The sequence below is a fragment of the Crassostrea angulata genome, chromosome 4 (genome assembly GCF_025612915.1).
Source record: "Crassostrea angulata isolate pt1a10 chromosome 4, ASM2561291v2, whole genome shotgun sequence".
Lineage (NCBI taxonomy): Eukaryota > Metazoa > Mollusca > Bivalvia > Ostreida > Ostreidae > Magallana > Magallana angulata.
The window spans coordinates 29900894-29928514 of NC_069114.1; the positions used below are offsets into that span (position 1 = coordinate 29900894).

General features: G+C 35.0%; 1 protein-coding gene across 1 annotated transcript; it reads right to left on the reverse strand.

The window, feature by feature from the left end:
* Positions 1 to 27238, reverse strand: LOC128179564 (DNA polymerase alpha catalytic subunit-like). The gene is made up of 39 exons (XM_052847005.1): positions 27170 to 27238; positions 26865 to 26983; positions 24328 to 24424; positions 24015 to 24092; positions 23799 to 23923; positions 23518 to 23645; positions 23020 to 23264; positions 22684 to 22792; positions 22424 to 22599; positions 22202 to 22314; positions 21714 to 21830; positions 21526 to 21600; positions 21353 to 21426; positions 21125 to 21189; positions 20970 to 21007; positions 20697 to 20819; positions 20200 to 20284; positions 19835 to 19896; positions 19614 to 19709; positions 19356 to 19472; positions 18762 to 18943; positions 18449 to 18578; positions 15337 to 15447; positions 14973 to 15081; positions 14744 to 14853; positions 14395 to 14547; positions 14047 to 14169; positions 13804 to 13836; positions 13622 to 13714; positions 13146 to 13351; positions 12632 to 12764; positions 12354 to 12485; positions 12190 to 12265; positions 11981 to 12079; positions 2803 to 2981; positions 2254 to 2385; positions 1321 to 1437; positions 809 to 905; positions 1 to 437 (listed from the first exon to the last, which is right to left on the reverse strand). The coding sequence occupies exons 1-39, from the start codon at positions 27222 to 27224 to the stop codon at positions 265 to 267; spliced, it is 4485 nt and encodes a 1494-aa protein (XP_052702965.1). The 5' UTR covers positions 27225 to 27238; the 3' UTR covers positions 1 to 264.
* Between the last annotated feature and the right edge of the window lie 383 nt (positions 27239 to 27621).

The following is a 27621-nucleotide window of genomic DNA, read 5'->3' on the forward strand; positions in this document are numbered from 1 at the left end:
ATAGGTGAAATAATTTATTTCTAACTGCACTTATACATGCACAATATTGATAAAAATATCAGTCAAATCATAATCATTTAAAGTGTAAAAATTACACAATGTTTGAGATATTGGGAGTGTGTCAGAGTACCAGTGAAACTGGTAAATATTACACCTCCACAGTACATTAATGTCAAATCAAGAATTTACTTGTTCATGGGAGAACTTCATTTGATAAATAAGTTGTTCATTAGGTTTGTATAACAGAAGGGTGTCCACTTAGTATCATCCAGTCAATTGGTGATTTCTTGCTTTGAGTTGAAAAGTGCTCTGGAATAACTTGTCTAAATTGACTTCCGAGTATGCGTTTCTCCTTATCACTCCAGACACCAAGTCTTTCAGCTGCCCATACAGGTATGTTGCTTTTTCATTATTTTTATATTTTGTCATAGCTGAATCTGCAAAGATTTAATACATGTATATCCTATAATATCTAAAGAAGTGGATAAATTTTCTTGAACTTTGCCCATTGTTTTAACACTGAGTAATGACCACCACTCAATTCTATTAAAGGTCTTTGGGTCCCAATATTTATCATCTGTGTAAATATCACAACTAATCTAACATAAAAGAGCTTGTCAACATGAGACCTTAGTGTGAAGAATTGAGAACTAATCATTTTAAAGGAATTCTCAGTGATCTGAAATCTCCCTTCAATACATGTATAGAGTTAAAATTAAGTATCAAATCAAAACACTCTGACAACTATTAATGTTTACTTAATACTGACAACTATTAATGGTTACTTAATGCTATCACATGTACATACTTTTTTCTGTGCCATCTGCCATGGACTTGAGAGCTTTATCAGCATCAAAGATGTGTTCATAAAAGCAGAGCTGTGTGTACAACATGGTGTCTGTATACTACAAGAAAATCAGCACAAGTGTAGACAATCAATACATGTACAAAAATGTAAGTATACAACTGAGTGACTTCTTTACGTGTTATAGAGATCATGTGTGTAGACAACTGACAGTCTACACATGTGTAGAAAAACAAGTCTACACATGCAAAGAAGTCATGTGTGTAGACAACTGAGAGCCAGCCTACACATGTATAGAGGTCATGTGTGAAGGCAACTGACAGTTTACACATGTATAGAGATCATGTATGTTGACAACTGTCTACACATGTATAGAGGCCATGTGTTTAGACATCCAAGTGACTTCTTCAAATGTATAATTCTGAATGTGGACAACAAACAGTCTCTATTTGTATAGAGGTCATGTATACAACTGTATAAAGCTGTATATAGACAACATGCATAGAGATTTTTACCAGTGGGTGGAGAAGCCCCCGATGACAGGCGTGGCACACAGGATGACTTCTCTGGAAGATCAGGGGAACTCTTCTGGTCACTGTTCCACACGCCGCATCTTCACATTTTAGCCACCCCTAAACAAAACAGGAACATAACAGTTAACTATCTTGTTGAACAGTCGCTTATGGAAGAAAGTAGAAATCCTACACGTATACACAGGTGGGGTCAATAGTTGCAACGTGATATGACTGCTTAGCAATTCAAAGCCTTCCATACAATCTTTGAGTCTTTCCGGATTATTTTTATTTGATTCGTTAAAAATAAAGGTGTACATGATTCCCAATAAAACAAGCTCTCTGATTGGTTACTGTGTCTCAGGTCATTAAATCAAAACATGAGTGATATTTTTATATTTTCAAAATGGAGTTTGATGTAACTAAACATGCTACTACATTGTATAATCAACTGAGTTGAAATATGCTCAATATCTTTAAGGTCTTCAAGGTCTCAACCAGTTTGAACAGATATACCACAACATAGAGAAAATTTTGCAGATTTCGTGTTAAAACGCAGATGACAACCACCATTCCCAGATATCTGCATATAATAGAACAATAATTTTTTTTGCAGCTCCACTAAAACTGAATTAAACTCAAAAGTAAACACTATCGAATAACAACTGTATACAAGAAGTTTACAGATGTTTCTGAGGGAATTTTCGAAAGGGCATGGTATAAACAAATTATAAAATATAAAATTCATTCATACATTGATTTCCGGTTAAACCCTGATACATACTACTACACCAAAAAAGCAAGCAACTTCCTTTTAAGACAATTAGCTTTTCGTTTGAATTTTTTTGAGGCGACTTGATATGACCACTAAAACACATGCAACAAATGCAAGACATATCATGCGCACATCATTACAGAAAAGAATATTGATATTACCTGGTAATATTTCTGTATGTGCCTTCTAATGTCCATGCGTAGTCTGTTACAGATGTAAGGAGTATACTCATCTAGTTTTTTCTTGCATTCCTTATTTGGACAAAAACCAATTGCACATTCTGTCCACTCCCCCTGAAACCCAGTGTTACATTGTATACATGTATATAGTAGATGGGATTGAAAGTGAAAAAGAGCACCATCAAACACAGAATCCTTTTTTTTTTCTCAATGATTTGCATCTACTTAATAACTTTATATACAGGTACATGTATTATGGATACTTTGAGAAATAATTCACTGATTACTTTGAGAATGAAATGAAGTAGGATAATAAAACATTTAACAACATATGAATAGTTAGATGATTCTAGGTACAAATGCTTCTTTATTTAATTCAAATTTGTCAAATTTGACACAAATAAAATGTTAAGCAAAGTTCCAGTCAGTAAAAACGAATTTGGCCACTTATCCTTCAGTTAAGAATTGAATGACTAAATGATGTTCTCTTTACAGCTTTTATGCAAATATTTTCTTTGCAACAATACTCACAGCTCCAGTGAAGGCAGCATCTACAATAATTTCTCGACCACATAATGGATTGGGACACACAAACTTAAATCTCTCACAGTCTCTGTATTTCTCTTCATCAGAAATTTCAGTTCCATTGAGCAAAGCTTCATCCTCTTCATCATATCTGGCTGTATGTTTGTAACCTGATGGGTCCAGACCTTCAATGAAATTAAAACTGTTATGTTTTAACATTAATCTATATATTGCAACTTTTGATTTCCATCCTATCATATTTTTGTGACACTGTATTAGATGTAATGCTGCATCACCGTACATTTTTACATTTAAGAAATAAACAACGTTATTTAGTGAACATGGCGTTATGAATAGCAATTGCTCTGTTGGCATATTCCATGATGCGCGCTAGCGCATCATGGAAAATATGCCAGCAGAGCAGTTGCTATTCATAACGCCATGTTCACTAAATAATCGTTGTTTATTACTTATATTTGCATTTTACCACTCGCAAATACCCTGTATTAGCCTAGACCTTGACATTTAGCTATTACATCAAACGTAAACATTCAGACTGTAATGTATCTTTTTAATTCACATAGATTTGTTAACAGAATCAATGATATGTTACAACAGTAATTCCTTTAAAATGTTATCAAAAACATGTTTTAATATTAAATACGTCAATTTCAATGGAGTTGGAGAAAAACACACGATGTATCGTATAGTGGTTTAAATCTATAACGTCATGGAAAAGTATTATAACGTTACACTTTTATGACGTCATAGTATACAGAGAGAGCAATTGCGATTATAGAGAAATAATTACAGCTCCTCCGTATGGGCTTACAGTGGGAAAGAACAAATGGAAATGCAAATATATACATATATCACTCATATCGCATTGATTTCTTTTATTAACAAATTTGCAGTGCTTCAGTCCATTAGGTTAATTTTTTAAATAAATATTTGCATGTGTTTGATGCCGAGTTGTTTTAGCAAAGGGGAATAACTCATTTTTACCCCCAACCAAAAAAAAATTAACCAAGTTATTCCTCTTAATCTTTGATCAATTGGAGGTTTTTAAAGGTAAAACCCCTGTTTACGAGATATCTATACTTACCTGCATCAACTTTTTGCATTTTCCCCGAGCTGCCTACGATCATGCCTGAACTTTTGAGACCACCCCTGTGGTATCATCTAGTGTTTACCCATAATGCACAAGCATACTTCCGTTTCAGTTTTGTGAGGGCCTACACAACTAGGACCCAATGAACAGGGGTGGGTGATGCAGGTAAGTATAGATATCTCGTAAACAGGGGTTTTACCTTTAAAAACCTCCAGTTTACATCAATATCTATACTTACCTGCATCAACTTTTTGCAGAATTTGTAGCAGAAATATTGGGCGGGATTACAATCACTATCATATAATAGTAAAATAAAGAATACACTCACCCAAAAAGATATTCTATTTTTGTTCTTTTACTTTTGCCCATCTCGATGTATCAAGAACTGATGACTTGGCAAAGCGAGCTTCTCCTTGAGGAACATCTCTCATATAGAATGAAGTAAAGGTGTTTTCTGTTGCCCAATGAGCTGTCTGTAGAATTTCTTCTAGAGTTGCACCATTGAAAAGGGCCCATGAAGTTGCCAATCGTCTTGTATCATGTGCACGCACATGAGATAAGGTCTCACTGTTATGTTCATACACAAACTTTACTAGTGACACAATCCATCTTGAAATTGAATTCTTGGATGCTGGTTTTTGCGAGTCCGATTTGTAAGTCAAGAATAAACACTTTTCATCACCACGAGAAGACTCTGTCCTTTTTAGGTACATTTTAAGTGCTCTACAAGGACACAAAAGCAAGTCTCTACTGTCTGTTGCAAAGCTATTAAACTCTGGTATGAATATTGGTTTCCATGGCTTTCCTAATCTCTGAGTTTTGGCTAAAAACTGTATATTTGGTAATAAACGTATTCCATTCTGCTCAAGACGTAAATGTGACTCTCCAATTGAAAGAGCTTGAATTTCGCTTACTCTTGATGCTGTTGCCAGAGCCACAAGGAACACTGTCTTCCATGTAAAGTACTTCATATCGCATGAATTCATCGGTTCAAATGGGGAGTCACACAACTTCCAAAGAACAGTCGGCAAATCCCAATTTGGAAGTAATGGTCGTACATTAAGTTCAGAATTGTATATTCCTTTTATTAACTTTGACAGATCAGTGTTGTTACTGACAGAACTATTGCTCCAACCCTTATGCATAGATGCTATCGCTGACCTATAACCCATTAAAGTATTTGGCTTACAATTACGTTCTTCATGCAAATAGATGAAGAAGTCTGCTAAATCAGCTACAGTGGCCTCAACTGAATCCTTTTGGTTCTTGGCACACCATTCCTTGTAGATTCGTATTCTAGCATCATACATTTTTCTTGTTGACTGTCTTCGTGAGTTGAAGATAAATGACTTAGCTTTGTCAGAAAATCTATTCTCTGTTCTTTGTTGTTTGAAATTTTCCAAACCGCCAGATGCAGACTTTCTGGACTTGGATGAATGAACTGCCCTCTTCTTTGAGTCAACATGTCTCTTATTATTGGAAGTTCCCTTGGAATGTCGACCAATAGATGTAGTAGGTCTGGAAACCATGACTGTCTTGGTGAAAACGGAGCGATGAGGAGAAGAACACACGACTCCTGTTCCACTTTCCTGAGTACTTTCGGAATTAATATGGGAGGCGGAAATGCATATGCAAACATTCCTGTCCAATCTACAGCTAGCGCATCGCATTCCCATGCCAAGGGGTCTGGAAACGGAGAACAAAACACTGCTAGTTTCCGGTTTTCCCTTGTTGCGAATAAATCTATGTTTGGAGTGGGAAAAACTCGAAAAATCTGCTGAACTATTTCTTGGTTGAGACTCCATTCTGTCATCTTGGGAATTTGTCGCCCTCTGGACAACTGATCCGCCATTACATTCTTTTTCCCTGGAATGTGAGCTGCTTTGAGCTGTATCCCGAGAAGGTGACACCAATGCAGAATCCTCCATGTCATCACGCATAGGGCTGTAGACTTTGTCCCCCCTTGGCGATTGATGTAAGACACTACTGTTGAATTGTCTGTCCTCAGCAAGACTTGCCTGTGTTTGACATTGTCCCTGAAGTGATGAAGTGCATTCTCCACTGCACTGAGTTCCAACAGATTTATATGTGATGACTGTTCTATCACCGTCCATTTCCCCGACACATTGCGATCCTCTAGGTGGGCTCCCCACCCGTAAGTTGATGCATCCGTCCACAAGGTTAGGTCTGCTCTGAAGCTCAGAATAGACGTTCCTGCCAGAACATTCCCTCTCTCTATCCACCAGAGAAGATGTGGGATGAGGAAACTGTCCATTTGAATCAGATGATCCAGTTCGTCCACATGTGGACGCCACTGGGACAGAAGGCAGAACTGAATGGGACGCATCTTGAGTCTGGCAAGAGGTACCAAATCTATACAGGCTGCCATTAAACCAAGGATTCTGAGGAATGTACGTGCTGGGATAAAAGATTCCATAACCATGGTAGAAATTGCCCCAAACAGACTGAGAAAACGGTCCAAACTGGGGTAGACCATACCCTGTTGGAGGTTGAATAGTGCTCCAAGATAAGTTATCTGTTGCGTTGGCTGCAGAATTGACTTGGATTGATTTATTACCAGGCCCAAGTCCATCAGCAGAAACAAAGTTCTCCTTAGTTGATGAACTAATGTCATTCGATCTGCATTTTTGAGAAGCCAATCGTCCAGGTACATGTAAATGGAAATCTGTTGACTTCTTAGATGTGCACCTATTGCCCCCATTAATTTCGTAAACACTCTTGGGGCTGTTGCTAGACCGAAGGGCATTGACCTGAATTGATAATGGATATTGTCTATGCAAAACCTGAGGTATTTCCTGTCTTCTGGATAAATTGGAACATGTAGATATGCATCCTTTAGATCTATTGATGCCACCCAGTCTCCTACATTCAGAGCCTGTATTACTGACCTTAGAGACTCCATCTTGAAATGTTGATTTTGGAGAAATATATTTAACGGTTTCAAATTGAGAATCGGACGGTAACCTCCGTCTCGTTTTGGAACAACAAACATAGGTAATCATAGATTACTAAGCTCACCGAGACGGAGCATCACCCTTATGAGACATCACCTTCATAAGACCACCTTTATCATTTTATATGAAAATCATACTTTATGATCTTGGATATTCATGGATTCTGTTTTGACAAAATATCGTATATCATCTGATAAATTTTTTTTATGATAATCATATGTTCATATGTTAATCAATACAATGATATAAAATTAAATATTGCATCATGTCATATTTATAATATATATCATATAATACAATAAAATACCGTAATAAACAATAATGAGATATGATATTGTAACGTATGATATGACATTGTATTGTGTTATACCTTATTGTATTTGATCACATAATACAATATCATAAAATATAATACAATATAGTATTATATTACAATATCATATTACATCATAACACTGAAACATGATATTATATTGTATAATATTGTATGATATTGTATTGAATGACACTGAAACATATTTGATACATTATATGATATTATATCATATAATACAATATAATTTGATTCCAACACTGTATCTTATCAAATGATACAATATTATGTGATAAAGTAAAATATTATAAAATACATTATTATATTATACATATTGTATCATATGACACAATAATATATATTACAATATCATATAATACAATTTCATGTGATTTGAAAATATATCATATAAACCAATATCATATCATATAATATCGTATGATACAATATTATATAATATTACAATATCATATAATACAATTTCATGTGATATAATTCTATATTACTGAAACCAATATCATATTATACAATATTGTATGATACCATATTATAGAATATACAATATTGTATCATAGGATACAATATAATATTTTGCAAAATCTTATGTAATTGTATCATGTGATAAAATAATATATTAAAAATACAATATAATATTATACAATATTGTATCATAATATACAATACTATACATAACAATATCATGATACAATATCATATCATAAAATATCAAAAAAATTGATACAATATCATATCGTATCATATAACTTTTTATAATATAACATATTATATCATATTGTATCATATCAAACAATATTGTTTCATATCATACAATACTATATCATAGGAATCATGTTATATCATTTATCAACAAACACATCTATCTATCGAGCTGGTTTGAGTGAGGTAGGAGATTCCTTTAGCATCCTTGATAATGGAGATCAGGCTCTGCATCTGAAGCAACCTCTGCATTTAATTTATAATAAAGTTAAATCAACTATGCAAGCTATCATCTAAAAAACATGTGACCTGTTCCAAAAAACTAAACCTCATCCAGCATCCGAAACCTATGGCTCAGATTCAGCATTCAAGCTCATCAGGTGCATTGGTATCATAAGACGCATCATCCATGCAAGTTTGGTGAAGTTTGGACCAGTAATAACTAAGATGTCATCATCAGAGGGCACTAGCAATTAAAACCTTAACTTCCTCCAGCATCTGCAACCTATGGCTCAGATTCAGCATCCATGCCTGTCAGGTGCATCTGTATCATAAGACACACCATCCATTCAAGTTTGGTGAAGTTAGGACCTGTAATAACTAAGATTTATTTTTTAGCATCCTTGATAATTGAGATCAAGCTCTGCATCTGCAGCTACCTCTGCGATTCATTCATATTACAGTTAAATCAACTATGCAAGTTTGAAATAGTACTATCATCTATTAAACATGTGACCTGTTCCTAAAAACTTAACTTTATCCAGCATCCGAAACCAGACTCAGCATTCAAGCCTGTCAGGTGCATCAGTATCATAAGACACACCATCCATGGAAGTTTGGTGAATTAAGGACAAGTAATAACTAAGATATCATCATCAGAGGGCACCTGTTTCAAAAACTTTATTTAACCAGCTCTTAAAACCTTAACCTCCTCCAGCATCCGAAACCTATTGCTCAGATTCAGCATTCAAGCTTGTCAGGTGCATCAGTATCATAAGACGCACCATCCATACAAGTTTGGTGAAGTTAGGACCAGTAGTAACTAAGATATAATCATCAGAGGGCACCTGCAACAAAAACTTTAACCAGCTCTAAAAACCTTAACCTCTTCCAGCATCCGAAACCTATTGCTCAGATTCAGCATTCAAGCTTGTCAGGTGCATCAGTATCATAAGACACATCATCCATACAAGTTTGGTGAAGTTAGGACCAGTAGTAACTTAGATATTGCTATCAATGGGCACCCGCAACAAAAACTTTAACCTGCTCCAAAAACCTTAACCTCCTCCAGCATCCGAAACATATAGCTCAGATTCAGCACTCAAGCCTGTCTGGTGCATCAGTATCATAAGGCACACCATTCATGCAAGTTTGGTGAAGTACGGACCAGCAGTAACTAAGATATTGCTATCAAAGGGCACCTGCAACAAAAACATTAACCTGGTCCAACAACCTTAACCTCCTCCAGCATCTGAAATTTAGGACCCAGATTCAGCATCCAAGTCTTTCAAGTCCATAAGTAGGTCCAGATGCATCATCCATGCAAGTTTGGTGAAGATAGGACAAGTAATAGCTTAGATACAGGACCTGCAACAAAAACTTTAACCAGGTCCGGACGCCGACGCCGACGCCGACGCCACCGCCGACGCCGACGCCGAGGGTATAGCATAAGCTCTCCTTGACTTCGTCTCGGTGAGCTAAAAAAGGTGCTGTAAAACCCCTGACCTTCCTGGGTCTTGGGAACAATCTCTATGGCATGCTTTTCTAATAAACTTTCTATTTCTTCTAAAATACATTGTCTTTGGACGACATCTTGTACATTTGTTATTCTTACTCCTGTATTTGGAGGGTGTTTTATGAACACAAGTTTGAGTCCTTCCTGGACTATTTTTAAAATCCAATCGTCGGATGTAATTTTCATCCACTCCCTGTGGTACGAAATGATCCGACAGCCTACTTTGGCTGATTTCAGCAACTCGAGTCGAGTCTCTAATTGATCCGTCAAAATTACTTTGGGGGACGAAACCCCAAACGATCTTGTGCAGAGCCACGAGTTTGACCTCTGAAGGAACCTCTTGAATTGAAATTTCGTCCTCTTCCTATAGTAGTCTTTTGATTCTTTTCTGCAGCAAACTTTCCCTTCTTTGCAAAGGATGACTGCTGTTCTTTCGGTTCCGAGGTGCCCACTGAATCATCTCTCTTTCTTTTCCTTGCAGAACTGAGGGCTGAACCATCTCTCTGCTTTGAACCCCTCAGGTGCTGTGTTTCTTTAGCATCGCGCATACTTTCTGCACTTGCGTGAAGAATATCAAAATACTTCCCACAAAAGAGCTTAGGATTCAGAGTTGTCTGTACAAGGAGTTTGTTTTCAGTTGCTTTGTTTTTAAAAGCCAAATCCTCAATGTGAATGGCTCTGCGGGCTGCAACTGCACCCACTAACATGCGGGAAGTAACATCAGCCATTGACTTGAACACCTGCATGAGTGCTTGTAGGGCCTCTGTCTTGTCCTCATCAGATACAACGTTATCAACGTAGGACGTAATTAGAGAGGCATATGTCAACTCTCTTAGAAGAAGTCGAGATCCTTGATCTATCTTCCATAACTCATTGTTGCGTGAATGCAACATAGGGTTGCGGAAACGGTAAGAATTTTTGTTTCCTTTTCTCCCTGTTGTAAAACTGCTGTCTTCAATGTTGTCATCAAGGCGCGGCGTTGTGCAGTACTTGTCAAAGTCGGAAGAAGCGACTCGGTATTTTTCATCATCTGATGCTTTATAAGTCCGAATCACACCTTTTCGCTGGAATTCTTCATCAACATCTGTTAATGTGTTTAAAATGTACCCATCCATAGGCAAAGACTGTTGTGGGGTAGATGATTTTGTCCCAATCAAACGATTTGACATGTATGATTTGAAGTCTCGGCTCTGAGTTTCAGAGGCATCAACTGAGTTGATGTTCAGTTCTGTAGACACTTTTTTAACAAAATTTTTCCAGTCTACCATGCATGAACCATTAGAGTCTGTGTCATGCGTATGTACTGAACCCAAGACAGAGTTATCAAACTCTGAACGATTATCCTCGTGAACATCAATAACATCATCAAGTGAATTGCTTAAGACTTGATCAGTTTCACCTCTGTGGCTTACCAGATCATCGTCATCCGATTCTCTGGAGCGTTGATCATCTGACGGTCGAAATCTATCGAACCTGTTACACGCCCTGTCTGAACGAACATCAGACGTAATAGCAATAGTCGGTTGTTTATTCGAATCCTGGACCAACTCTTTAATTCTAGCGTCAATCAACCTTTTCATGCAATTCTCTTGATATTGCTGCCATTGGGCTTCCAAATTCCCCAACACGAAAGGCGGAAAATTACCTACTTGAGGTGGGACTGAACCCTGCGTCAAGTCGCCGCCATTTTGACTCATTTCTGTCGGAGAAAGAATTTCTGACGCAGCTACGTTTCCCGCAGAGGAAACTTGACTATCAGAACGATTGCCACTATTCCCCACAGAGGGAACTTCTGGATTTGGCAATGTAGCTGACTTTCTCCCCGCTTCAGATTTCTTTCGCTCGATCATCTTTCTGATCAACGTCCGTTTTTCCTCTGACCACTTACTGCAAACTTCGCATGGAAATGCTTCGTTGCAAACTCTGTGTCTATAGCACTCTGCGTGGTCATCCAAAACGGTCATTTCTCTATTACATTTTACGCAAATTTTAAATGAATCAGACATTTTAAGACCGCAGGCTTAAGAAATTTTAATAGAAGAAAAACACGCGGCTTTTCTTCTCGAATGCCCGAACAAAACTGAAACGGAAGTATGCTTGTGCATTATGGGTAAACACTAGATGATACCACAGGGGTGGTCTCAAAAGTTCAGGCATGATCGTAGGCAGCTCGGGGAAAATGCAAAAAGTTGATGCAGGTAAGTATAGATATTGATGTAAACTTAACCAATGCAGAGGTGCCCTGCAAATATTAATTAGCATAAACTTGATCAAGTAGTTTTATTGTATACATCAAGTTGGATAGTTATATTGTATACAAAGTGCATACATACCTAAACACTCGGCCAGATGAGCAGCGTCCGTGCCCTCTATAGGATCACACAGCCTGGACACAACAGGGTGGACTTGCTGGGAGAGGTAGTACTTAGTGTCTGAAAGAAAATCACAAAAGGTCTTGATTTTTATATACATATAACTGTACATTTACTGAGATTTACCAACATTGTAAAGTCAAGAATATATAGTTTACGTCATCACTAACCGACTGTGAGGGTGTTACTCTTTGCTAGCTCTTCTGGATGATATGCTCTCTGTGATGCTGCCAAGGTTGAACCATCCTTGTTAAAGAAAATATGACATATACTTTAATTGTCCTATGAAGGAAGAAAATTGAACCTTTAATCATAATCCATGAATAAAGTTTACCGCGCATATGATGTAGGGCACCGTGTCTCCTGCCTTCATTTTCTTTCCTCCCTTACTGTTGACTCTCAGAGCTACTTGAACGTGAGGTAGACTTTTCTTGTCTGGGTAATCCTCAGGGTTTTTTGTGAGTTGCTACAATTAATTAATCAAATTCAGTAATTAATATGGATTTAAATAGCATATTCTCAAGGAAATAAGATGACTAACTGATCTAGTCATCTTGATCTCCTTGCAAGAACAATCTATACTTTATAGTTACATGTAAATATATACTGTACCTTAGTAATGTAGTACAATTCTATTGGAATATCACCATTTCTAACTTTCTCTCCAACTTCCATCAGTTTGCTATGAATGTTTTCAACAATTGTTTCTCGAGTTTCTCCTGACAAAATTTGTTCCACAACAAAGCTGCAAAACAGAGTTATCATTTAAGTCATTAATAAATGAAATGTTCATGGAATCAAACAGCTGAAATTGGCATAAAAGAACAGAAAATGCACATATGAACATTTTCATTTAATTCAACTCAAACTAGTGGTAATCAATATTAACAAAGTTCAACAAGTCAAAAGCTAAGAAAAAAGAAGTAGATGTACTGTACATTGCATTACATGCAAGTCAGTCTACTACGACATGCATTTGATCTGAAATTATTAGCACAGCATACATGAAGTAAATGTGAACCTAATTTATGAGTTAAATGAATCCATACCATTATATTTAGCTCTAAATATCTTGCATGTAGTCATATTTTAAAGTAAAGAGTCGGAGAAAATCCATTTAACCTACTTTCCTGCCTCTTTGGCTAGGTCACTCCAGTCCCTGCGGACAATGTCCAGCCCCTTCAGTTCCTTGTGCTCCACGTACTTTCCGTCCGGTCCTTTCGAGACACTGAGGGCAGCATATTTCTTTTTCTTCAGTAACAACATGGACTTGAACACTCCGTCAATGTCGATCTCCAACAGCTTGTAGAGCTTGTTCACCTCCGACTTCACCTGTCAACATTCAATCAAATATAGTGCAACAATCTTTGACAAGATCTTAGAATTAAGAAACCATCAATAGCAATGTTTTCTTTCCATCCATATAAACAGGTACACTTTACATCAATCATGTTAACTTGTCACTCTTTGACAAAGTCTTTTATAAAAGTGTGTCCCTTATTTCTCCTAATATAAATGTACATGTTTAAGTATGCTTTAGTGATCTTCGATGTGCATGTATATGCAATGTTCGAAGATTGTAGAAGCCATGTATAAGCTAACCTTATTGCCAACTTTATAGACAGCATCAATGTCGTTGCAGTTAGTGTTGATCATGATGGAGTCTGTGTCTCCATAGATAACATCTAGATTCATCTGCAACAAGGAGGAAACAGGACTATATCAATTAGAATGAAATAAAAGTGTAAAAGTTTGATATTCTCTATGTTTAAAACCTTACTTACAGATTGCACTAAGTCTTTCGTCTTCATCAGAATCTGTAAAAGAGAGCAACTGGATAAATGTTATCTTCTAAATGCAAAATACGAAAATTTTCTTTGATTTTTTTCACAACAATAATGAAAGATTTTTTTCAGGCTACTTTACATGTATTGGACTACAAGAACTACATGTACATGGTATGTATGCAATACAATTTTGTAACTCACTCATCAATATCTTATATATACTGTATTTTTTACACTGACCTCTCTACCCTTTGCTGTAATAAGAGCTGCTAAAGGTTTGGCAAAGAACCTGGAGTGGCTAAATCCCAGACAACCGTACATACTGTTTGCAGTCAGCTTCAGAGCTTTCTGTCTGATGTCATACTGAAATGTCGTAAAATAAAGTCAACAACATGTAAAAGAGAAGCAAGCGATATATACCAAAATTTTTCCCTCCATTTGCCCTCATTTTCAATGAACCAATCTAAAACAGGGATAATTTTTAAATATAAAATTATAACTTTCTTTCTGGAATCAAAAATAAGCCAAAAGTGAAAGCAAGTAGACAATATGTATATATTTCTGTCTCCAGACTGTTGCCTGTATCACCTGCATGTACTGTTCGTTGGAGATGTCGCCCTTCATCAGCTGTTTGACCTGTCGTCTGCTCTCCACCAGTTTTCTGATCTCTGTTGGCAGAATGCCAGGCTCCAGGTCCTTGTCAGGTAGCTCTATTATTGGCTCCTCATCATCCTTGTCACTCTGTCAATCAGAACAAACTCTTGTTCAATAGATGGGCGACTTTTAAAAATCAGTGAATGGTACAATGTATATGTAAAACAAAGTTGATTTGAATAATTTATTTTACAGTTTAATCTGCATTTCATGAGTAATACAGCATTTATTCAATACATTATTATTTATACATTATTATTTTAAGTCCTATGACAATCCCTACCTGCTGAACAGCGTTTCTACTAACTGTGGTGAAACAGATGTTGTACTCTTGTATAATGGAGGGGTAGAGACTGTTAAAGTCCAGCAACAAAATATACTGGTCATAGAATCCTTCAACAGAGCCAAAGTCTCATTATTCATACATGACAAAACAAGGTATCATCTGTCATTACTTTATAGATGCTTAATGATCAAATCGATAATAACTAGAACTTTTTTTGTGTTCGTACCTTTCTTGGGATCCAAAACAAGACCTCCAGCATAGGCCGGTTTCCGTCGGCCGCTGGATTTACCTCCCTTCCCACCATCCTCTGCTTCGTCATCATCGATTGCCTCTTTCTGTTTGGTCATTCAAATCAGTTTCATTTAGCACATAATTGTACATGTACATGTTTATTAAAATTTTTACTAACTATGAATTGTTCATTAGCATGCATGATAAATACTGTACATATTATGTAATGCCACTTCATGATATTAGATATCAAAATAACTTAAAAACAAGACTTTCAACTTCATCAATGGACAATATGGGGGAAACAATCAATAGAAATATCCAATTACACATACATATATTTCTCAGAACACACTTACCACTACAGTCTTTTTGTACTCTTTATCAGGAACTATGAAATTTTTCTCTGTGAAGGCATGCAGAAGTAGATACTCATTTCTCTCTGACCGTCCTCCAAGTAACGTTCTTGTCTGTAGATAAAATAAACTTTGTAAGTCACAATTTACACAGAATCGGACTACCTTATACTGTGGTTTCATTAATTTTCGTGGGTATCAATTTTCGTGGATTTTCTAAAAACCACAGTTTCAAGGATACGTAATTTCGTGGCCAATGATCCTATCAATACAAAATATTAGTTTAAATTGAACTTCAATGAACATTAAATTTCGTGGATCAAATTAACAACGAAATCCACGAAAATTGGTATTCAACGAATATTGATGAAACCACAGTATGTGTCTATGCAATTTCATACAAAACAGATATGTGCAAAACAACTAGAACTGTCCTAATGGGACTAATACCCCCGCTAGGCTAATTTCAAATGGGACAAATAATTGAATTGAACTAGAAAACTGACCAGTCAGGAAGGGCCCCGCTATGACAATTAATATAGAGAAGTGAAAAAAACTTTGAATTCCATCCTCTTTATATTAACAATGATGAAAAATAAATGCCCGGCAGAAGATGTAAAGAACTGGAATATATAGGATCTCGTGATTTGTAGTTGGATATGATTTTCATCCAACAATTAAAGTGTTTTTTTCTTGAGCCTTAGTGAGGGGATAAAACACACAAGTTGGATAAAAATCATATTATACTACAAATCATGAGATTCTATTTATCCCATATTTTATACACCGCAATCAATGTTTACACTGTTTATAAAACTCTTCATTATTTTTACTTCATTATGCCTAGGCAAATCCCATTGTAAAGTCACAACTGTGGAATATCAAAAAAATATCCAATGAGTCATATCCACGGGATAAAGTGGGTTAACATGGGATGAAATAAAATTTGTTAAAAAAACAAAGAATTGATACCAATGCAATGATACCTAGGCTTTGCCTCTATTCAATAAAACTATCATAAATCATTGTGTACGGTATTTTAACCAAAAAAATATGAATATTATATTTCAAATCCATATTTCAAAGAATGTACACAATACTACACATCATTCAAAATTGACCTTAACTTCAAAACAAAGTTCATTTGCAGACACAGGCAGTGCAGTAATTAATCTCAATGTGACAGATAAAGATAAAGCTTAGGATTTTCTTCCTGTGGAAGGTTAATTAATCCCAAAGGACAAATACTGCACAGCCTTCCATGTATACAATGGTAACATTCTCAGCAGTTATCTCTCTTTGCCCATTCATTCTCAGCAGTTATCTCTCTTTGCCCATTCTTCTTATGCATAGTTAGGAATCTACCCCACCACCCCAGCTCCAAACCAGAAGACATAGAGAACCAAACTTAGCATCAAAATATGTATTTCTGCCTACTGAACTACCATACCAAATTTGAACTTGATTGGGCAACCATAAAAAAAGTTATTAGAAAAAAACAGGAAATTTGTGGACGGAAGAGTGACAGACGGACGGACGGACAGAAGGACGGACGGACAGAGTGATTACTATAGGGCACCCACAAATCCTTGCGGGGCCCTAATAATAATTAAGGTTTGGAACATATACAAAAAAAAAAATTCTAGAATTGTAAAACAAAAAAAAAATAGTTAAAGAAAAATTAAAATCAAAATTGTCAGAATTTCACTGTAAATACATATATATAACAGTAATACATTTACAAATGTATGTATTTGATGATATATTTTTTTTAATTTAATTGATTTAAAGAAAAACCAACAAAATGACAATAACCCCTCCCTTTGCAGTGAATAGATATACCGGTAGCCAAGCAATGCTCTTCTGTTGATAAGACTTTCAATATCTTTCTAATAAGAGTCTTGACAGATGCAATTAGTTGTTTCAAATTTTCCTCACTTTCTCCTATGGCACAATTGAACTCCATATCAGAAAATTGATCCCTTAAACTCCCAAAACATTACCATAATTACCATACTATGTAAAAATATGTAAAAAAGAAAATTTAATATTGCAAACAATTTTAAAATTGCCAAAACACTACAATCATATCAGTAATTTTGAATTTCATTTAAATTAATGCCCAATAGGGTCACTTCATCAAATTACTTGACAAATAAATTTAAACAACCTTTAAAAATAGTTTAACTTCTTTATCAATAATTATATTATTTATTTCCTTATAATGATAGACCTTTTGGTTTACATGAAACAGTTTTAAAATAGCCCCAAAACCATCACCCATTTTATAGATTATCAATTTCCCCTAAACACATGCTCCATCTGAACCATGGCTCAGATAATGGCTCCCTTGGGACAAATGAATTCAGCCACACTTGTCTTTGATGTTCTCATTAGCTCCTAAGAATTTATCATTGACAAACAAAAACTTTGCATTGTCAGTTGATAGAATACTTATAAAAAATAATTTTTTTTTATTAATTAAGACATAAAGACAAAAAACTCCATCTGGATGTATTTATATAAATATATTTTAGAGTGTTTTCTATTAATTAATTAATAAAATCTGTAAGGATTACCTCCCTTACTTTTCAACATTAGTGTACAATATATAGAATAAGGAAAATGAAAACTGTCATAAAATCATTAAATCTTGTATGATCTTAAAAAAAATTGCAGGTGCACATCTTCAGATGGTGTTCAACATATGTACAAATTTTCAAATTGTTCCATGCAGTAATAAAAAATTCTATATGGGGGACAAAGTTGCGTCTACAGACAGACGGACAGACGGACAGACAGACAGACGGACAGATGGACAGACGGACAGGGTGAAACCAATATACCCCCCTAAACTTCGTTTGCGGGGGTATAATAATTGACTGCTAACAGGAATGTACAATACTAATATGAGCCTCAAAGCCACTACACATTGTAACATTTTTTCTTTTAATTTTTAGTTTTCCCAGTTTTATTCTTCTTTTTCAATCGACAAGAAGAACTTTTCTGGTATAAGGATATCAAATTGGTGTTCTTCTTACTAAATGATCCTAGTAACATTTTATCTATAAATGTTCTAGAAGATTTGACTAGCATGTTTTTAAGATTTGCTTACCATCACATTACCACAGATGTTGGTAATCTGAAGAGCCAAAGGAAGAACATTTAACTCATAGAGAATTCGCAATATGTATGTAGAATCCATCAACGTTAACTCGAGTAACTGAAGTAACTGTTGCGATGACCTACAATTTGAGACAAAATCACATTCCCATATACATGTATATGTACAATTTATTGACCCTACAAAATTGATATAATCTATCATAATAATCTTTCATGAAAAAAAGTATTTCAGATAAATAACTCCAAAAAAGAAGAAGCAGTAAATGAAGAAATCATTTCGAGGTTTTATGATTGCTTCTTACATGTACATGTTGCGTATCTGATCATAGTCTAACTCTAGCCTCTTGGACTTCAGTATGACGTTGGCTAGTTCCGTGAGGTCGTAACTCCGGGATCTGATGAGTTCCTTGGCTGACAATTTGATGTCACACACAAGTCGCCCACAGGCTGCTGTTTTATCAGCAAACCCTCGATGACCGGGTCCCTATAATATGAACATTTTATTACAGTAAATTATGGCTGGTAGAAAATCATCTTCAGTTTCACAGGCACGATATTTCCAAATGTAATTCCATGCGGCAGGCAGCAATTTTATTTTCTTGCAAGATTTGAACAGGGAAATAACTCTTTTACAGTTTTTTTTACTAGCTTTAATATTGAGATAGTTATAAAATGGTAATAAAAGTAATCAATGCAGTAGCACTTAATGTAATATAGCAATAACTAAATCACTAATTTGTTAGCCTTATATGCTACAGTATATATCACACATATATTCTAAATCATTCGTGATTAGGCATACTGCATAGGAAGAGGCATTATCTAAATTCTGATGTTTGCAATAGAAAAGGAAGTTTTATGTAACACTCAATGGCTCTTCCACAAAACTCCCTTACTGATAATTTTGGCATTTTGGTTCTTTTGAGTCTCCCAATTTTTGACCAGTGAGGAACTTTGTTGGCATTTATTCTGTGAAGGATCAAATCTAAGTCAAATCCAAAGATGTCGTGTCCCTAGAATAAAGAGATTCTAGCATGACAAAATCAGTTTCTGAAAGTTCCGCCAAATATATGTACAAGTCTCTCATATCAAAGTACATTATTCAAATTTGAAGAAAAATCACACAGAAGGCAAGTGTATTACAAGAAACTTACCACAATGACATCTGGGTCTAATTTATGAATCTTGGCCAAAAGAAATCCCATTAAAGCTCTTTCATTGGGAAGCATTTCAACCCTTAATTTCTTTCCCTTCAAATATTGAAAGAAAACCGTTTAAAAAAAAAAACAACAGCAAAATCTAATTTTATAGCCAGATAATTATTAGCATTTTTTTTATATAGCAGATTAAATTTTTTTTCTAATCTGGAAAATACCTCTTTTTGAAGCTTCTCTCGAAAGTCAAATGGAAAAAGACTATCACTTGGTTTTGTTAAAACTGAAACAAATAATTATATTAACATGTACATAAGTAATAGGCAATAACTTTACTAACCAAACAACAAACAAAATCAAAATCATTCAATTATTTTTAAAGATGACAATTTTGTTAAGATAAGATTTTTATTTAATAACAATGTGCAGGTAAAAATATGCATCAAGGTGCAACTATAAACAAAATTCAGAGTTCATCTGTTGATTTCAAGACATTTACAGCATTATTGTCCCTTTCAATTTACATATAAACACCATAGAAGAATCATCATTGTATTAAAAATAAAACAGTATCAATATTAGTTACCACAGAAATGTTGTTGGAATGGATTTTTCGGCGCAGGTTTATTGATACTGAAAGATTCCTGGACAAGACAGGTGGCTGCAACAATCTAAAACATAGAATTTCTTCATAGTTATTGGCATTTTACAAGATCATGTTTTCATTTACCTTGCTCTGACCTTGTTTAGAGACTTTGATATAACTACATTATGTACAGGATGGACTTTTGACTCATACAATGGAACTTTGATATCTTGAACATGAAAATACTGAATAACGTAGGTGAAATGGAAGTCCCAACCACTGTTACTTTATAAACTTTAATCACAAATTCTTAGATACATTGAGGTTTTTCCTTGGTTGCCATGAGCACAATATAAAGAAGTTTGTATCTTCATCAAAAACTCATTTACATGTTAAGTATGTGAACAAACCTCGCCGTCACCAACTTTTGAAAATTTGAGTTTTAGACCGAGTTGAGTGATTTGAAAATTTTGGTGATGTACTGTTCTTGCACTTACTTCGTTTTGGTGATTTTTGTGGTTGGGAAGGGTCCTAAGGTTTAACGTCATGACGACAAGAGGAGGCGGGGTCAGCTGCTGGTCGTTCACAACTGACAACAACTCGGGCTTACTGATGCTGACCTGTTAATCAATTTTATGTAAACACACATAAAGATGTACCAAATGTTATATATGTAAAATGGTTTTAAAATTATCACTGATTAACACATAATACATGATTATTGTTTAGAAAACATGTCAATTTCATTTTTGTAAAAAAAATTAAGCTACCTCTATTTTACACCAGCTAACTTGGGGGTTTACTATCTCTACAATGAAAAGGTAGATGTCAGGTCAAGTTGGATAAAACAAAATCATCTAAAAAACACACACCAGCCAATGTCAAATTATTTTTAAAGATATTGCTTTTTCCCATGTTAACTCACGAGGAAGCTTTATATCCAACCATCCAGGACCTTTCATTTTGGAATCAATCAGCAAAAGCTCCAAACTGAAATACAATATTACAGTGTATTATATTCTCCCTCCTCAAAATTTCACAAGAAAGTTCATAATGTACATGCATTCTATTTATGCAGGCTTCTTTTAGACATACAATTTCATATCAATTCATGTAAAAATATAGCTTTGGTATTCAAAATTCCTGATCTCACCATGATGTGTGAGTGCCAAATACATAGCTGAACGTCTCTCCTTCCAAATCCCTGGGTAATGGTGGAATCTCTGCCTGTATTAAAAATCAGGACATTTTTAGTAATTTTATTATCTAAAGTATTATAGGTAAAAACAGTTTTCCCCACAAGGCTTAATAACATCTGATATTTACCCCAAATCTGATCTCTAAATAATCGGACTCCACTGGTACATCGACCTTCTCAAATGCATACTGCTTGGTGACTTTCTACAAAATGTACATTTACACTGTCTAATACAAGTTCTTGCAGCATTTCATTATATTGATCATAACACATCATTTATCCATCATTGTTTCAAATAACTAAAGCTCTCCCTTACCTTGGACTTGAACTTTGGTATCTTGAACTTTTCCGCTATTTTCTCATTGAACTCAGAGTACACATCAACCATGGTGACATCTATCCCAGTGTCAGAGCCAGACTTCAGGTTCTTTCTCTGATAGAATCAAGAAAATTCATGTACATACGTAATTTACATATCAGTTAACAAAAAGAAATCGCAGTTTCATGATGTAAAACTCTGTAATTTTGATGATCTTAAATGACTTTCTTTTGTACCAAACTTTTTGACTCTGTTATAAGTTTATAACATTTTAAAAAAAATTGCCTGATAATCTATTGAAGGTTTTAAAATAAGATAACTTAAAAATAAAAATGCCAACATATAGTAATGATGATGGCAAAAGTTACTAAATAGAGAGTCATAGGAGAGAACAAAAGCTATACAACACAACGCCAGATCTTTTAGCACATTTTTTAAAAACTTATTTTGTATGCAAAATAAATATGAAATCTAGAAACACCTACTGTTGATCTGGGAAGTACATATATCCTCCTCTCTATATTCTTCACAGTCACACAACAGCTCACGTAGACTTTGGCTTTCTCTATCCAAACCTTTCCAAATAAGTAAACAGTGCCTGAAAAATTACAGAACATGGAAATATGTAAATTTACTTTCTGATATACATCTACCTTATCGCAACACTCATCTCCTTATTTCATTAATAAACCCTACAGTACAAATACCTGGACTGCTATATGGATCTTCATAAGCATCCAGCCAATAGAATCGCAGGACTTGTTCCCCATTAGATGAAGTAACCAATGGCAGCTCTGATGTGTCAACTTTGACCTCTGCCACAGATTCCTCCTGAGAGTCATTTTGATATTTCTCCCATCCTGTAGACAGTGTTTCAAATGGACTGAAAATGTGAAAATTGTAAAATCATAAGTACATGTAATTCAATTCTTCACTAATTGGCGATGTGCATACAGCTTTTACTCACATGGATATTTCCTTTTTTGGTTTGACCAATTTCTCATTAGTTTCTTCTTTCTTGATACCAAGATCTTCATCAAAGTCTACATCATTCAGATCCATCATGGCTGCTTCATCTTCAAAATTGAATTTTTACCTTGTAAATATACTTAAAAACACAATGTCCAAACACGTTAGAAAACATTCTACTTCTGTGCAATTTTAAATAATTGTGCCTGTCTATATAAAAATACAGTTTATTAGGAATTAAGATTAATAATTTAAAAATTGCAAGTCTGATCTTAACAGTTCTTTGTTTCACTTCACAACATCTTAACCATAATTGACTTTACAGAGGTCATACCTTGACATTCAGATGACTGTGGGAGGTCCTCGACAATTTCTTGCTTCACTGCTGGTCCCATCCCCATGTCAATTCCATCTACCTCATCAAAATTGTCCTCAGGGTCAGGGATGTTGGGTCTCGGTAGAGAACGAGGTTCCGACTTGATGGGGACTGCTCGTGGCTCTGTCTTGATTATTGGTTTCTTTTTCACAGGCTGTGCTCCTGATGATGGTATGTTGGTGTTGAATGGATTCAAGGGAGATCTACATGAATGGAGCAAAATTAAAGCTATTCTGTAAGTTGTTTTTTTTTATTTTTAAAGAAGTTGAATACTACAGAAATTGAGCAAAATGAGAAGTGAATTTGTATGGGTTCTTTTTTTTTTTTAACAGAATGAGTAACTGAATATCTAAAATCTAAAATATGTAAAATTCTTTTACAATGTCCAACAAATATGCTATGCAATTTAATCAAGCAGATTCAAAGTAGTTTCAACATCAAACATTCAAAACTGACTTTGTGGCACTGAATCCTTTCTTCTTCAGCTTGATGGGTAACGGTTTCATCATGCCATCAGCGGGCCCCTGATGAAGTTCCTCCATCAGATCACCCAGCAAATCATCATTAGCCAATGAAACATCTTTCTGAAAATTCAGATTAAGCATGCAGTTTAGAAATAGCAGATGTTCATCTGTCCAAATGTTTTTCATGACTTGTGCCTAATATCCTTTACTCAAAATCACAGCTTTTTCAATTTACACTCTGTCCAACAGATACTGTCTAAAAAATCCCATTACCTCAGATTTAAGCTTCGAGCCCCCTGTGGAGGACTGGGCAGCAAACATAGACTTGATGGTGGTTTTGGGTTTGGACCCAGGACGCACAATATTAGGATTTTTACTTTTCTTCTTCTCCTCTTTCTCTACAAGAAAAATTATAAAATTTTTAAATGAAAATGATTTTCCAGTGCAGCAGTAGAAAATTCAGTTACACTGACTGACTTGTTGCCTTACTTCCTTTGTTGGCTCCTGGGTCCTCATTGAGATCATCATCAAAGATTTCACGGCCATCTTCCACATAACCAGCCCCATCTGTCAAAGACAAGGTATAAATGCACGATAAGGAAAACCCCTTCTATCATTGTGTTTTTATTTATCTTATTTAGAAACTTTGCATTGTGCAGCTCACATAGTGTGAAATGAAAGACCCATCATGTAATTGAATTGCTTAAAAACACAAAACCTATTCAGCTGGCAACTAAGAAAACCACATGCTGTCAAAGATTTGTAACATCACTAAGTTTATATGAAATAAGATAAATCTCACCATCATCCACAATCCAGTCATCATCCTGGCGTTGCCGCACTATCTCTGAATACTCGTCTTCATTAACAATGTCATATACATTCTTCTCCTCTTCAACCTGAAACAGTTATCTTAAATATGAATCACCTGCATTCAAAGAGTTTGATTTCTTTGGGTAGGTGTAATAAAAGTCTGGTCATTGTTATGCAAATCAATGACCATCAGCATGTGGATTGATATTTTCCAGATAGGGCTGCCAGCATCTTCGCAATCGTTCAAAATTATATAACATGGAAAAATAAGCTATACAGGTGATGTAAGAGAATTCTGTTTAGGATTGGCATGGGCTCAGGCACTTTTACTGCTTAAAGGTCCATGTCGACATGAAAGTCAAACAAAACGGTCGAAGAAGTCTTTGTTTTTGGTATTTGCATGCCAGGGTTCAAGAGAATAAATGTTATAGCCTTCCCCAAGGATGATTTGTCATGTTTAGGGAATATGCTGAGTAAAATAAGTCAAAAGAGTTTTAAGAACTAAAAAATAACATTAAAAAACACAACAAACTATGACAGACACAAAAGTTTTTCATCAGGACCGAGTCTTGGTAAAATGGGTAGGCAAACCCAGACCGGGGCGAAATAAAAGCCGGGGCAGATCGATATTTTTCAATTTTCTTTGTTAATAATCAACCAATCTACTTGAAATTTTCAGGATATGTTACCAATCGATATAACGGTATTCGCAGTAAATATTTCTGCACAACATTGTATATTAAGAAATTTATCGACGATTGTTGATTTTCAAGTTGGTAAAATGGGTAGGCAAACCCGGGTCGATATTTTACGGTTTTGTGGACTTATTTCAGACAAAACTGAACATTTTACGTTTAATTTCGGTAAAACATATGAAATACTAATAAGAAATAGTCATTTATTGAACGGAAAATAATTATTCTTCGATTAATAACAGTTTTTAAGAAAAACCGGGTCACTAAAACCGGATCCGATCACCCGGGACAAACTTGATAATTCCGAAAAAGTTGCGTGTCTCCCACATGGATTTTATCTATGTTTTATTAATGTTACTTTTCATTACAATAATTCATATAATTTGAGAATAAAGATCACAGATACTGTGCCTAGCTTTAATATTATTTTTTTTAATCACACATAAGCCCAAATGTAAGCTGCTTGATCAATTAACTACTGATTCATCTCATTATGATAATTAGCTAATAGAGAGGAAGCTGACATCTCATTAGGATAATTACAAAAAGGGAGGAAGCTGAGAAGAAGCTAGGTTGCTGTGATGAACAATTGTTTTAAAGTTCAACTGAAGTGATATCTTTTGATGATAATATTCTATAATGAGTTGAGTGCTCTTCAGAAAAGTTTATATTTCTATTTTAATATTAGTGCTTGTAAGATATTGTTTTTTTTTTTTTTTTAAGCAAACTGAGTCTGGGCCCTGGTAGGGTGTCGTTGTTACCACGATAAGAACAGTACTTGCTTACAAAATAATTTTAAAAAAAACCACGCACAAAAAACACCCCCCAAAAAAAAACAAAAACAAAAAACCAGCATGCTTATTCGTTCATATTATCACAGCTCTTTTAAATAATTACTGCTATATAAAATTTACAAAAAAAAATTATTAAATAGTGCTTTTAATATTTTCTTTAAATATTTATTAAAAGTTAAAATTAATGTGTAACACCAAAACATTACATGTACTTACCTTTTCAATTTAATAAATTAGGCTCTAATGAGGATACCTCCTTGTGGTTAGAGCTGGGCAATGTCACAATATTTGTAATAGCTAACATCCTTATACGGAATTTTTAAGTTTGTCCCGGGTAATCAGATTCGGTTTTCATGACCCGGTTTTTCTTAAAAACTGTTATTAATCGAAGAATCATCCTTATACGGAATTTTTAAGTTTGTCCCGGGTAATCAGATTCGGTTTTAATGACCCAGTTTTTCTTAAAAACTGTTATTAATCGAAGAATAATTATTTTCTGTTCAATAAATGACTATTTCTTATTAGTATTTCATATGTTTTACCGGAATTAAACGTGAAATGTTCAGTTTTGTCTTAAATAAGTCCACAAAATCGTAAAATGTCGACCCGGGTTTGCCTACCCATTTTACCAACTTGAAAATCAACAATCGTCGATAAATTTCTAAATACACATTGTTTTGCAGAAATATTTACAGCGAATACCGTTATATTGATTGTTGACTTATCCTGAAAATTTCAAGTAGATTGGTTGATTATTAACAAAGAAAATTGAAAAATATCGATCTGCCCCGGCTTTTATTTTGCCCCGGCCCGGGTTTGCCTACCCATTTTACCAAGACTCTCCCTTACTCATCAAGACCTTCTTGACCGTAAAGGTGCACTACCTCTACTTCAACCAGATTGCGGCCACCATCAATCACTGATGACACTGCCACTTAGATTTCATTTCTAAAGGTATTGTACTTAAACGTTTCCTAGAAAATCAACAAATATGTTCTTATTATACAATATCGGCGCAACATACTTGGGTCACTTACATCGTATTTGTGTTTCTCTCCTGTCTCTTTTACTTTCTTTAACCTTTCCAATGCTGCAGATCGTCCTCCTCTATCCCTTTTCTCCCTACGAGAGCGAGATTTCGCCAATCCCTGCTCTACTACAAACAAAAGCAAATGTTTATTTTTTGTTTTTATTCCCCACTTAAAATCTGTTCATATTTGCATAACCATATTTATCGTTAACATACTAAAAAATCGAGATCGTTTCACTGAGATGGTTTATTAATCCTAGAAGCATCTAAATCACACATTAAGAAAATAATCAAGTTAATCAATTTGCAAACCTTGCACATCATCTTGATCGTTTGTTCCATCGTCCTTTTCAGGTGCTGGCGCCATTTTTGTAATATGGCGCGAACCGATAGATGGCGCTTTTATTAGATAAGTCGATCAAGGAGTTATTCGTAGAAGCCCCGCCCCTTTTGATATTGCCTGTGTTCTATTTTGATAAACTATTTACAAAAAAAACCATGTTTTTTTACAACGTGCTTATTACACACATTATCCTACAATGAAATTACTTCACCAATGATACAGTTTCAATATAAGTTGCTTCAAGCTCAAAATAGTAAAAAGAATAGGACTTTTGGGTATGGCAAGTATAAAAATAAGTGTCCAAAGCTTTATCCTTATAAAAGCTATTACATTCAAGATTAGTTTTAAGAAAAAAAGAAAAAAAATGCACTGAAGCTCTATAACCCATATATACCGATACAAGAATTTTAAGACAGTTTTA